Genomic DNA, 13,373 nt, shown 5'->3' with positions numbered 1-13,373 from the left:
TTTTGAAATTTAGGTGATTTGTGGGTAAACTTAGCTCGTTTACTGTGTGAGCGGCCGCTATAGAATAGCGCCGCTCGTCGCCACGACCGGAGATCTCCAAGCTGATCTTCCTTGACGTGGTCTCCTTGCGTTCCACATTCGCAGTCCATCTCAGCTCCAGCGGCTCCGGGACTCCCTCTAGACCGAGGCTATCAGCTAGGCTGGATTCCACGAACGTCAGCGATGATCCCTCGTCCAGGAACGCGTGTGTGTCGATCCGGTTATCGCCGTTGTAGAGTGTGACGGGCACGACACGAAACAAAGTTGTCTGCGACTCATTTCGGTGCATTTGGAACTGTGCCGGTTGTGTCGTTGTCAACTGCGTTGGCCGGTGCAGCAAACGATGATGCCGCTCTCTGCATCCCTCGACACCACAGGTGTATCTCGACCTGCATGGCTTAACTCCGTGATAGGTCAAGCAATTGTGGCATAACTTCCAGCGCCTCACTGCTGCTAAACGGTCGCTTAGGGACAGGCGCTTGAACGACTCGCATTGCCGTACTTTGTGGTCCGTCTCGCCACAGTTGTGGCACGGTGGTGGTTGGTATGGCCTTACCGCGTTTGCTCCTTCTTGGGTTGAAGTAGGTCTAGCTGCGACGGGCTCTTCGAGGTTCGCTGGGGTCGGTTCGGCTTGCGAGTGTACGTTTGAGTGATGTACCCTCTTGGGCTGACTTGCTTTTGGTGGAGTGTATTTGGTCACCTCGCAAGCTTCGTCAACCAAATCCTCCATGAACCGACCGAATTCTTCTAGGGTGGGGCAAGGATATTCACGACTATACCTTACCCATTCCAGCTTTCTCGTTGCAGGTAACTTTTCTACCATCTCTTCTAGCAGTTCCGGATTCACGAGGTAGTGTTTCAATTCCGCGTTCGAGAGGTGGTTGCACAGATGTTGGATTGCTAACCCGAATGTTATGAGCTCGTCTAAATGCTCCGGCCTAGGGGGTGCTATACGACGAATTTTCTCTAAAAGATCTTTAACTACAAGCGACGGTCGTCCGTATAGCCTTTGCAGCGTCTTAATCACAAGGGGGACAGATGTTGGTGTGTCAAGCCACCCCTCCACTGCCTCTCGTGCTGGCCCCTTTAAACATTCATCCAACCGCGCAGCGTTCTCCGCTGGCGATAATCCACACGCTTTCGTGGATTCTACAAAGTAATTGTAAAATTTTGGCCACTCTCGCGGTATCCCGGTGAACGTTGGTAACTTTTTCGGCCACACTTGCCTTGCAGCGATGTGGTTGGTTGTTGGGTTGCGCTCAGGCGCGGCCATTGTTCCCTCGCGTAATGACGCCGATTGCTGCCCATTCTGCTGCAATGGCTTCTCGCTGGAATCAACTTGCAATTTTTGCAATTGCTGCTCTCGCAGCCACTTTGCAGTATCAATCGCCACACTTGCAGCCGAACGTTCCGAGACATTCCTTTCGGAAGCTGCCAAACTGTTCCGTTGTCTTTCTTGCTGCAATTCTAATGCCGCGGCCTTACATTTAAGATTGGCTTCGGCCATGATCTTTTCCTTTTCGGCCATCAGTACTTTGACCTGCAAAGCTTGCTCTCTCTCGAGGCGCTCTAACGCTGAACGCATCGATGTTGTGGTCGATGGCGCGCGTTTCGAAGACCCTGCTTTGCTAGCCCCGGATCGCTGGGCTCGAGACGTTGCTGGTTTGCCATCGAAATTCACTCCCGTCTCGCCGTCCCGTTGCGTCGCCTCAAACTCTTGCGTCGAAAGTAAGTCGCATCTTTGCGCAGGGCGTAACTCTCGCTGTCGCGTCGAACGTAATTCGCGCCGTTGGCTTGGCTTGCACGTCACTGCCCCCTCACCAATTGGATCCGCGCTCGCTTGCTCCGCGGATTTGGCCTTCCGGCAAGGTTTGCAGGCCCACTCCTTATCCTGGATGCTCCACGACACTTTCGCACAACTAAAATGGGACCATTTTTCACATGATCCGCACTGCACCATATCATCTTCACCATTTTCACCATCACACGCGAGACAGTCTTTCCTCTTGTCTTCTGCGGACATCTCGCTTCGCGTATTAGTAGAACGGTTTCGCGTAAAAAAAATCGCAAATTTAAATTTTATCGCAAATTTTTAAGCTTTGTTAGCAGCTCGAAGAAAGTCGCGTGGAATGTTCGTACTTTTTCACAGGATTGAACTTTATTGCACTTCGAAAAATATGCTTAAATTGCAGCCCTTAAAAATTTGGTCGCTTTATTCCCGCTGTCGAATGCTACTGACCATGACCAGCATATTCCCGGTTTCGCGATGGCGCACGCTTCGGGTTTTCGGGTGTTGGGTCAACAGCCCTGTTCGCGGGTAATTTAACGAGGTGCTGCCCTCTTCAGGTGGGGATTTAAACTTCCTGCGCTGTCTGCTCACACCACGCTCTATCTAGCTCGGTTCTCGCTGTCACTCGGTGACAGCCTGTTGTTTGTTTTTCTTAGTTTGTTTTCGTGCCAACAGATACCATGAATCTTAATCTCATTTGGAAAGATACATGATTCTCAAAGATTAATGAATCTTCAAAGATTCTTACATCTCAAAAGATTCATAAATTTCAAAAGATTCATAAATCTCGAAAGATTCATGAATCTTGAAAGATTCTGGAATCTCGCAAGTTTCTGGAATCTCAAAAGATTCTTATATAACGAAAGAATAACGAACTGCTAGGGATTCATAAATCTCTAAATAAATAGCTTTTTATTATTCTTCTTTGCGTAACAATCTACGTTGTCATACCAGCCTATGCATGCTTTCGAGGCTTCTTGGAAAGTACCACGCAGCTGGATAGTTTGTTTTGCTACGGTGAGACGGTCCATGCGAGACTTGAACCCACAACGGGCAAGTTTTAGGTGGGATTGGGCAGATTCAATATTTTGAAAATCATACATCTCTAAAGATTCATGAATCCCTGGAGATACATACATCTTAATAGAGATACATGAATCCTTGGAGAGAGAGAATCACGAATCTTTTGAAATTCGTGAATCTTTGGATATTCGATTCGAGATCACTCTTTAAGATTCATGTTGACACGCCAAAATATAAACAGTGCAAAGGTTGGGATAAACAGAGGTGCGTTAATCGATCTGAGCGCAATCGATCACCACTGCTATAAAACGCGAGCAGGATAGACGATCGGGCGAGAGAGAGAGAGAACAATCGTTCTAAGCGGTCAGGGTTCGTGTGCCAGGTCAACGGTCGAGGATCGGGAATCGGGAGAGCGCGCGAGAAATCTTGACCAAATAAGGGCATGTGCAACAGAAGCGATTTATTAATCAAAGTGTGAAGATCCAAATTGTAAAAAAGTGTGAATAATTTTGAATCAATTAAAATAAATATAATTTCAAATCCACGCTATACAAAGGTCTTGTTATCGCTTCCACAAGCTTTTTTACAATTTAAAAGTTTTTCTTTTAATATCAACCAAATTAAAAGTTCGTGAAAGTGTTCAACGCAGAAAAATGCCGAAGCCAAAGTTCGACTGTGTCGGTTGTGACCGCGAAAACGCGGTATCGGATATGGTGCGATGTGACGCGTGCTCTAAGTGGTGGCACTTCGATTGCGCTGGTGTTTCCAAGGAGGTGAAGTACGTGAAGTGGGTGTGTGAACGGTGTGAAAGCGGCGAAAAGGACGAGGCAGCCAAGGTGAAAGGCCACGAGATGAGTGGCAAACCTAGTAGGGCTACTCGTGGGAAGGCCCAATCTCAGGATGGCGATACATCCAAAACCCGTTTAGAGAAACCCGTAGAAGTACCTTTGCAGCAGAAACCAGCGGACCAAAAGTTAGCCTCATCAAAAGTGTCCTTAGTCGCAACTCCGGACATAGTTATGGCTCAGCGAAGCGTTAGGAGCGAAACGGGTACTGCGCCGACAAATACGGCGCATGTGGAAAAGAACAGAATGGCGCCCAGTCTGATCGAAGGTTTTAGCTCTCGATGCGAAATAAACCCCAACCAAAAGGATAGTGCATCGCACGTTTCTCGCAGAAGTAAAAGCTCTGTGGCAACGACACTGAAGCTAGAACGTTTAGCTAAAGAGCGAAGGTTGGAAGTCGAAGCGCTTCAAACTGAAATGAGTAAAAGAATCGCGAAATTGAATTCGGATTACGAAGCGATGAAGCAACAGATTGAGGATGGCAGTGTTGGCAAGAGAAGTGGCCGCAGCGTTAGTGAAACATCACAAGTCGTTGATTGGTTAACCAGTGACCATAAGCGAAAAGTATTTCCTAACCCCTGCACAAGTACCGCGGAAGAACGTGAGAGTGCGAGGCGATTGTGGGGTAGAAAGCTACCAGCGTTTTCCGGTTCGATAAAACAGTGGCCTGTGTTCTATAGCTACTACAATCGGTCAACCGAGGCGTGTGGTTTTACTTCGGTCGAAAACATCATCCGGCTTGAAGAAGCGCTTACCGGACCAGCAAGAGAAGTGGTGGAATCCAAGTTCACCTCTCCAGATGCAGCCCCCCAGGTCATGAAGTTGCTGAAGCAGTTGTATGGACGACCAGGACTTTTAGTAAAAGAATTGATCGAGCAGGCACGGCAAATCGAGAACCCGAAACCAGAGCGCTTGGACCAATTGATATCCTTTGGTATAGCAGTCCAAAAGTTATGCGATCATTTGACGGCCAACGAAATGGAAGATCATTTCTCTAATCCGGAACTGCTGGAAGAACTGGTAAGAAAACTGCCGGCCAACAGAGCCTTGGAGTGGGTGCGATTCAAAAGGAACTTCGTTAAACCAACGCTAAAGGAATTCTGCGCTTTCATGGAAGAGCTGACTGAAGACTGTTGTGAATTAACAGTGCCTGCTAATGTAGAAGCTCTTCGTGCGCCACCAAGAAACATTCGAGGTCATTCCTTCCTGCACGTGTCCAATGCGGTTGAATCCGCAAGTAGAGTAAACACGAACGGCCAAAATTCTCATCATGCGCAAGCTACACCATCGCGAACGAGTGTGAAGTGCTATGTATGTGAAGATCCAATGCATCGCGTCCGTCAATGTGGAGTCTTCAGAGCCATGACGGTTACAGATCGTCATGCTACAGTCAGTAGGTTGCAACTTTGCGCGAATTGCCTGGGCAGTCATGGAACGAGACCATGCAAATCTACGTTCGTCTGTAGAGTGGTGGGATGCGGTATTCGGCATCATACACTGCTCCATCAAGAACCATCCGCTTCCACGTCAAGTGCGCAGTGTTATGCTCACGTAGAGAAATCGACGACGACGCTATTTCGAATAGTTCCGGTGACTGTTTATCATGGCCAACGCAGTATCGACACGTATGCTTTCTTGGATGAAGGATCTTCTCTGACACTGGTGGAAACGTCGCTAGCCCAACAGTTAGGACTTGAAGGTGTTCGTGATCCTCTAGAGCTGTGCTGGACTGGCAATTACTGCAGGAGAGAGGAATCATCGCAACGTGTGCAGCTGGAGATATCGGCCAGGGGCGGTGAGCGGCGCTACTCTATAGCGGCCGCTCACACCATAAATCAGCTAAGTTTACCGACTCAGTCAATTGACACTTCACTGATATTGAATTTGAATTACTTCCAGGAACTTCCGGCGATACAGTATCGTAACGCAGTACCTCAACTGCTGATTGGGCTGCAAGACGTGTCGCTGATGAAGCCACTGGAAGTGCGATCGGGCCAGGAAGGTCAACCAATTGCTGTGCGAAGTCTACTAGGCTGGTCGATTTATGGTCCAAAAAGCATCGACGGATCGACAGCAGCAACGCCATTCCCGGTCCACCGTCACGAAAGAATATCGAGTGTAGATGAAACTGTGCAACATCCGAACAGTATGGATCGACAAGGGCTACTTGAAGTGAACATCGCGCAGAACATCGCAGCAGTTGCGGAAGATAGTTCAGCCGAGAGCAGCAATGTAAACGCTGATCAGACGACTCATGAAATGCTACGCTAGTATTTCACTCTCGAAGGTACGGGCATTTCTTCCTTCAGTGTCAATGTTCCAGAATCAGTAGAAGTAAACCGTGCCAATAATCTTCTACAGACTACAACCGAACAGCATGCTGAGCGTTTCACTACCGGCTTATTGTGGGCAGAAGATGAGGTATGTTTCCCAGATAGCCTTCCTATGGCTAAGAAACGTCTATTGGCATTAGAACGCAAGCTGGAAAAAGATATACCCCTAAAAGAAGAAGTCCATAATCAGATAAGAATGTACGTGGAGAAGGGATTTGCGCATGAAGCATCTAACGAGGAGGTGCTTGAAGCCCCTCCTGGTCGTGCATGGTACTTACCAATAAACGTCGTTGGCCACCCTCGCAAACCGGAGAAGAAAAGACTAGTGTGGGATGCAGCTGCTAAAGTAAACGGGGTATCTCTGAATTCAAAGCTGCTGAAAGGCCCAGACTTACTAGTTTAGCTTCCTGGAGTGCTGTGCAAATTCAGACAGAGACGTGTCGCCTTTGGAGGTGATATTGAAAAGATGTTCCATCAAATACGGATAAGAAAGCCCGACACACACTCTCAACGATTTCTTTTTCGATTCGATCCGAGCGAAAGTCCCAAAACATACATCATGGATGTCGCTACGTTTGGCGCAACTTGCTCACCGTGTTCTGCTCAGTACGTTATGCACGTGAATGCTGACCAATACAAAGAGACGTACCCAGAAGCTGCTGCTGCAATCAAGCAGAAAACCTACATGGATGATTATTTTGATAGCTGCGACACCGTAGAAGAAGCAAATGCAAGAGCACGACAAGTCCACTTTATACATACCAAAGCCGGTTTTAATATGCGCAATTGGATGAGTAACGAGTCAACAGCCCTTGTAGGTCTGGAAAAAGCTAACAGAATCCAACACAAGGCGATAGAACTGGAACAAAAAGAACAATTTCCGAGAGTTCTAGGTCTCACCTGGGACACGTCAACCGACGTAATAAGATTTGCTGCAAATTGGCAAGATGCTCTGAAACCTTATGCGGTAGGAGAAAAGAGGCCGACAAAGCGAATTGTACTGCGCATTGTGATGAGCTTATTCGATCCTCTAGGCCTTCTAGCCCCAGCACTGATCCATGGCCGAATCCTAATGCAAGACTTATGGCGGTCCGGACTGGACTGGGATGCTGAGTTGAGCGACTCAGAACATCTTAAATGGCAACGATGGGTTAACCTACTACCGGGTATCGAAAGGTTGGAAATTCCTCGATGGTACTTCTCGAAAGCATCGGTGGTTGACTACAATAGCATTCAACTTCATGTGTTCACCGATGCGAGTGAACTTGGGTATGGATGTGCAGCCTACCTCCGCATGGCAACGGATAGCGAGATTAATTGCTGTTTGGTGATGGCGAGAAGTCGTGTAGCACCATTAAAACATTTGTCTATACCGCGCATGGAGCTCGAAGCAGCATTGCTAGGGGCAAGACTAATGCAAGCAGTGAGCGAAAATTTGGAGTTACATATTCGTCACAAATTCATACATACAGACTCTGAAGTTGTCTTGTCCTGGATCCGTTCCCCCACGCGGGAGTTTAAACAATTTGTAGCTTGCCGAGTTGGCGAAATACTGACGCTAACCGAACTGCACAACTGGAGGCATGTTCCCACGAAAGAAAATCCGGCAGACTGCTTAACTAAATGGTGCAAAGAAACAGACATTCAGCCAAACGGAATGTGGTTACTTGGACCATCGTTCTTGCACAAACCAGAAAAGGCTTGGCCACCACAGAAACCTATCGACAACACAACGGAAGAGCGTCGCGGACATGTAATGATGCACACAGAAATAGAGAGTTTTAGCCTAAAACCTGAACGATTTTCTAAATGGAGCGTGTTTGTGCGGACAGTAGCGATTCTGTACCGGTTTATATCAAATTGTAGACGAAAACGTGTAGGTCTTCCGGTGTTAACGTTAAAGGCCACTAAAAAACAGCAAGCTCATATTCTAAAATCTGTTTCGTACGAAAACTTACCCCTGAGCTCCGAAGAGTTTGAGAAGGCTGAGATAGTGATATGGAAGCTTACTCAAGAAGACGCATATCATGCGGAAATGCAAAAGCTAGAGATCAGCCAGCCAGACCTAAAACAGGATGCCGCAACCGAACTGGAGAAAAACAACCCCCTGTTCTCGCTCACGCCTTTTAAAGACGCACACGGAGTTCTACGCGTGAATAGCCGAATATGCAAAGCAAAGCAGATAGATCTCAACGCACGTTATCCGATCATACTCTCGAAAAGTCACGCCGTGACGGAACTGATCATTAACGATTATCACCGCAGGTTCGGGCATGCCAATAGCGAAACGGTTGTGAATGAGATTAGGCAGCGGTACTACATACAACACCTGCGTTCGTGTGTCTCCAGGACAATGAAAAACTGTCAACGCTGCAAAATAAGAAAATGTCAGCCGAGCATACCTAGAATGGCACCACTCCCAGAAGCGAGACTTACCGCCCACATTCGTCCGTTTAGTGCAGTAGGCATCGACTACCTGGGGCCAATAGAGGTGGTCAACGCAAGACGGCGAGAAAAACGATACGTAGCTGTGTTTACTTGCCTCGTTACACGAGCATTGCATTTAGAAGTCGCACACAGCTTGTCTACAGTAGCGTGCATCATGGCAATTCGTCGGTTTGTGAGTCGAAGGGGTCCTCCCACCGAAATATTTTCCGATAACGGCACGAATTTCGTCGGCGCTAACAACGAGCTACAAAAACAAATAGCAGACAATAAGTACTCCCTAGCCGACACCTTTACCGACGCACACACTACGTGGCGATTCAATCCACCTTCAGCACCACACATGGGCGGAGTATGGGAGCGAATGGTGAGGAGTGTCAAAGAAGCATTGAATGCGTTTGACGATAGGGGAAAATTAAATGACGAAATTCTACTCACAGTTCTTGCAGACTCAGAGAGCCTGATTAATTCGCGCCCCCTCACATACATGCCACAAACGCTCTCCGACTCGGAAGCATTGACACCAAACCATTTCCTTTTAGGATCGTCGGTAGGAAGAAAGGAGATGGTAACCATTGTACCACACCCGGCGGAAGCTCTAAGGAACAGCTATTGCCGAGCTACAGAACTCACCAGCCACTTTTGGGACAGATGGCTCAAAGAATACGTCCCGACTCTTCATGGGCGAGCCAAGTGGCAAAAAGAAGGCGAACAGTTGAAAGTGGGCGCGTTGGTCTTCGTGACGGAAGGAGCTCGAAAGGAATGGCCACGAGCTGTTGTAGAAAAAGTGTTTCCTGGATGTGACGGTAGAGTCAGGCAGGCGATGGTGAGAACAGCGCACGGGAAAATGTTAAAACGCCCGGTCGTAAAACTAGCGAGGATCGATGCAGAAGTTGATAGAGAGGAAGAAATTGATGATGCAAAGACTGATAGTGGGAACGGCAAAACACAGTAGGTTGATTGTCGCGTCTTTATCAACTGGTGAATCCAAACCGCATGGATTCACGTGGGGGGGAATGTTGACACGCCAAAATATAAACAGTGCAAAGGTTGGGATAAACAGAGGTGCGTTAATCGATCTGAGCGCAATCGATCACCACTGCTATAAAACGCGAGCAGGATAGACGATCGGGCGAGAGAGAGAGAGAACAATCGTTCTAAGCGGTCAGGGTTCGTGTGCCAGGTCAACGGTCGAGGATCGGGAATCGGGAGAGCGCGCGAGAAATCTTGACCAAATAAGGGCATGTGCAACAGAAGCGATTTATTAATCAAAGTGTGAAGATCCAAATTGTAAAAAAGTGTGAATAATTTTGAATCAATTAAATTAAATATAATTTCAAATCCACGCTATACAAAGGTCTTGTTATCGCTTCCACAATTCATATGAATGAATATCAACGAAGAATTCATAAAACTCAACCCTAGTGCTCACATATGTAATTGCAATTATTAACTTTTGTTTGTGTGGTTGGATTGGAGATTTGACAATACTTTGATGCTAGAAACTGAAACAAGCGATCTGAAGGCTCCAAATTGGAACCAAGGAATGATGAGGCTCCAATGTTCATTGTGTGAAACATAATTCCGATTCCCTTTTCGACCAAACGTACCAGGTGGACTAAGTAAATACTCTTGAACCATTCGGTGGACTAAGTAAGCACCTTTTGAACCATTCACGAGGACAGTGGCGCGGCCCAATGATTGACAGCCGCCGGCATTAGTCCGTGTGCGATCGTTGATCTTCCTCTTCAGTTCAGCGTTTTATCCTCCTTCATCCAATCAATTCTTTCCAAAATTCCGGTATTTATAATCAATTTGCGTCCCAAGAAAAGAACGACAATCGCATCTATACCAACGCAACAGTGTAAACCAAAAAAATGCATTGTAATGCGCATTATATCGCAACTCAAGGCATTCGGCACCACCACTACACAACAGCCACCGGTGGAGCGACAGAAGTTTGTCCGTTTTGTCAACTCACCCGCCCCATCGGGCCCACAACTTTACATCACCGGTCGGAGAAACACCTGCACCACCGCAGCCCCAACCACTTCCAGCAGGGATGGTGGGTATGAGGGCTGGCCGGGGTAATATTTTTTATTATCAGCAAAGGAAACCCTGCGGGATGATGTGTACCGCCAAAACACGCTGTACGAAGGGGTGTGCGGTAGTGTGGTCAGGAGAACCTTGCGTGTCGACGATTGGTTATGCAAGTGTGGCACTGATTCGCTCCACACACACACACACACACGGGCTCAGCTAACATTTGCCAATACTTATTTTGTTTATTAATTTTAGCACAAAACTGTTTTGTGGCTAGAAAAGCGTGCAAAAAGCGGGGGGGAAATAATCGCAGCAACACTTAAACACACACACACATACATTAATACGGAGAAAACGAACTCACTGGCTGGTGCAATACTCTAACGTCTTGTTGGTAGCTGTTATCTAAAAACGAAGTCACTGATTGTCGGCCGACTTATCATGCCGGTCGGTTTATCGAGACAACAAGATGAAGTGTTTGAGCGAGCACAGATATCACCTCTACTTTTTTTTTTCTTTAGTCAAACCGTAGAGTGTGAGGTAGTGGTGGGAGCTCGGAATCGGACCTACCCGATTCCGATTCCGTGTTCGGAATCAATTCCGGAGCCGATTCCGATGCTGGAATCGATTCCGATTCCGAAGCCGATTCCGAAGCCGATTCCGGAATCGATTCCGGAGTCGATTCCGGAGCCGATTCCGGAGCCGATTCCGGAGCCGATTCCGGAGTTGGCTCCGGAGCCGATTCCGGTGTTGACTCCGGAGCGAAATCAGTCCGGGAATTTCCATGTGAATGGATCTTTTACAAGTAAATTTGGATTTTTGCGGTTATCAATACGATATGATTGGACTCAAACGCCTTTTTTATGGCGATGCCGAAACTGACTCCGTTTGGTAGCCGATTCTAATTTATGAGCCATCTCCGATTCGAGAGCAGACTTCGATTCCGGAACCGATTCCGATTCCGGAGCCGATTCCGGAGTCGATTCCGATTCCGGAGCCGATTCCGGAGTCGATTCCGGAACCGATTCCTATTCCGGAGCCGATTCTGGAATCAATTCTGGAGCCGATTCCGGAGTCGATTCCGATTCCGGAGCCGATTCCGGAATCGATTCCGAAAACTGATTCCGAACCTACTATCCGGAATCGATTCCAGAAAACTGCGGAGCTAGCCGGAATCGATTCCGACAAAAACTTCATTTTTCCCATCACTACTCGAGAGTCATCTTCTGCGCTCTCATCGGTAAAGCGGCGATTAGAGGCAGTGTGAACTTGTGATATGCGCTTTGTAGCGCACCCACGATTCCGATCCAACTCCAGCTTCTGACTCCGGTTATATTGGAACCACTAGTTCTGCCCGGAATCGGAATCGTTCGGAGTCATCTGGAGTCGGTGTCGCCCGGAGTCGGAGTTGTCGACTCCTGCCGACTCAGAACGACTCCATGCGACTCCGGACGATTCTGGACCACGCCGGACGACTCAGAATGAGTCCGTTTCGGAATCCTCTTTGATAGTTTCTTTTCTTCAACGTGATGGACAAGACGATACTGAAGAATTCAACACTGTGATACCCCTGTAGTTGTTCCAGTCCAACCTATCTCCCTTCTTGTATATGGGGTATATGACGACGAGATTCCAATCACAAGGCATCGATTCGCTATCCCATCTTTTAGTTTGTTTAGTATGTTTATGCCATCATCTTTTAGTTTGTTTATATTCAGTAGCACTTCCCTGGGGGCTATGGCTTCATATATGATAGTCATCAAAAATGTTAACAAAAATTTGGCCCCGTCATTTCTATAGCAAAAAAACACCAAATTTCACGTTCAATTTAACTCGAGCTGTAACCCGGGCTTAAGTTGAACTGTTGAAAAGTTCTCCCCGCGCTGCACTGCCATCTGGTGGGCAATCGTGGGCTAGCTTTACCGGGAAAGCTTTAGAGCTTTCGATGGTGAATTCGATTCCCGCTGTGCAAACTTGCACAGCGAGACGGGCCGATCTTTCAACAAAGGCTTGATGAAATAGCTATTTTGGGCCACACTGCTGCTATTGGACCACAAAATATTCGTCGGAAATAGTTTGAAATATATCCACCGCAATTGCTACCTCTGCCAAACTACATTTTTCCGCACCTCGATGGAAACAATCGCCTAACGTCGCTTTCCGGGCGACCGAATAGAGCGACCACCGTGGCGAGTCGCTAGTTGTGTGAGTGTGTGTGTGTGCGTTTGTATACGCTTACGGCAGCGAGGCGCAACGAATCGTGTGTACAGACTGCACAGCGAGCGGCCAACAATTGCTTCCCGTCCGTGCTACCAGCAAGGCGTGTGCGTGTGTATACTGCGATCCGCGTGTGTCATTCCCCAAAGTTGATAGGTGGTGTGTGTGTGTGTGTGTATTGTAGAAGCGGGTGCAGTGCGTACGCGATTTTGACGCGTAATTTTCCAGCAGGAACTAGCAGCGGCAACAGCTTTTACACTGTTTTATCCCGACCCCGGAAGATACCCTCCCGCAAGGAAGGGGCTCGTGGGCTCAGCCAAGCAGGAAGCGAAAGAGTGAGCCAGAAAACATATTACGTACAGCCACATACAATCATACACACATACATATATACATATGCACTAAAATACGGTGTAGGGTAAGGGAAGGCAGCACTCGAAAACACTTCCGGCACACACACTGCTTCCGCGCGTGTGTTTCTGCCTGTACGGCGGTGTAGAGAGAATCAAAAAGCGACAAACACCATCAACAAAAACCAGCATACGGGGCACATTCCGGAGGTGCATCTCGGATTCCGTGCCCGGAGAGTTGACTCGTCTTTTTTTTTTTTTATTGCTCCCTTCGTTCCTTGGGCGCAAA

General features: G+C 47.7%; 2 protein-coding genes across 4 annotated transcripts in view; both read left to right on the top strand.

Annotated features, from left to right (window-relative positions):
- Positions 1-13,373, top strand: part of LOC120906846 (membrane-associated progesterone receptor component 1-like) — a 28,568-nt gene that overhangs the window by 9,201 nt on the left and 5,994 nt on the right. The window contains exon 1 of one of the 3 annotated variants that reach the window (XM_040318934.1): positions 12,679-13,069. The exons of the other annotated variants lie outside the window; for them this stretch is intronic. The gene's annotated coding sequence lies outside the window, so the exon portion shown is untranslated. Of the gene's footprint in view, positions 1-12,678; positions 13,070-13,373 lie in introns of those variants that run through there. 3 annotated transcript variants of the gene reach the window in all.
- On the top strand, positions 2,559-6,928 carry LOC120906844. Its single transcript, XM_040318922.1, has 2 exons — positions 2,559-5,983; positions 6,058-6,928. The coding sequence occupies exon 1, from the start codon at positions 3,505-3,507 to the stop codon at positions 5,965-5,967; it is 2,463 nt and encodes an 820-aa protein (XP_040174856.1). The 5' UTR covers positions 2,559-3,504; the 3' UTR covers positions 5,968-5,983; positions 6,058-6,928.

Source organism: Anopheles arabiensis, chromosome X, assembly GCF_016920715.1.
Source record: "Anopheles arabiensis isolate DONGOLA chromosome X, AaraD3, whole genome shotgun sequence".
Lineage (NCBI taxonomy): Eukaryota > Metazoa > Arthropoda > Insecta > Diptera > Culicidae > Anopheles > Anopheles arabiensis.
The sequence above is the reverse complement of the archived record's forward strand: the minus strand, read 5'-3'. Positions and strand labels throughout refer to the sequence as shown.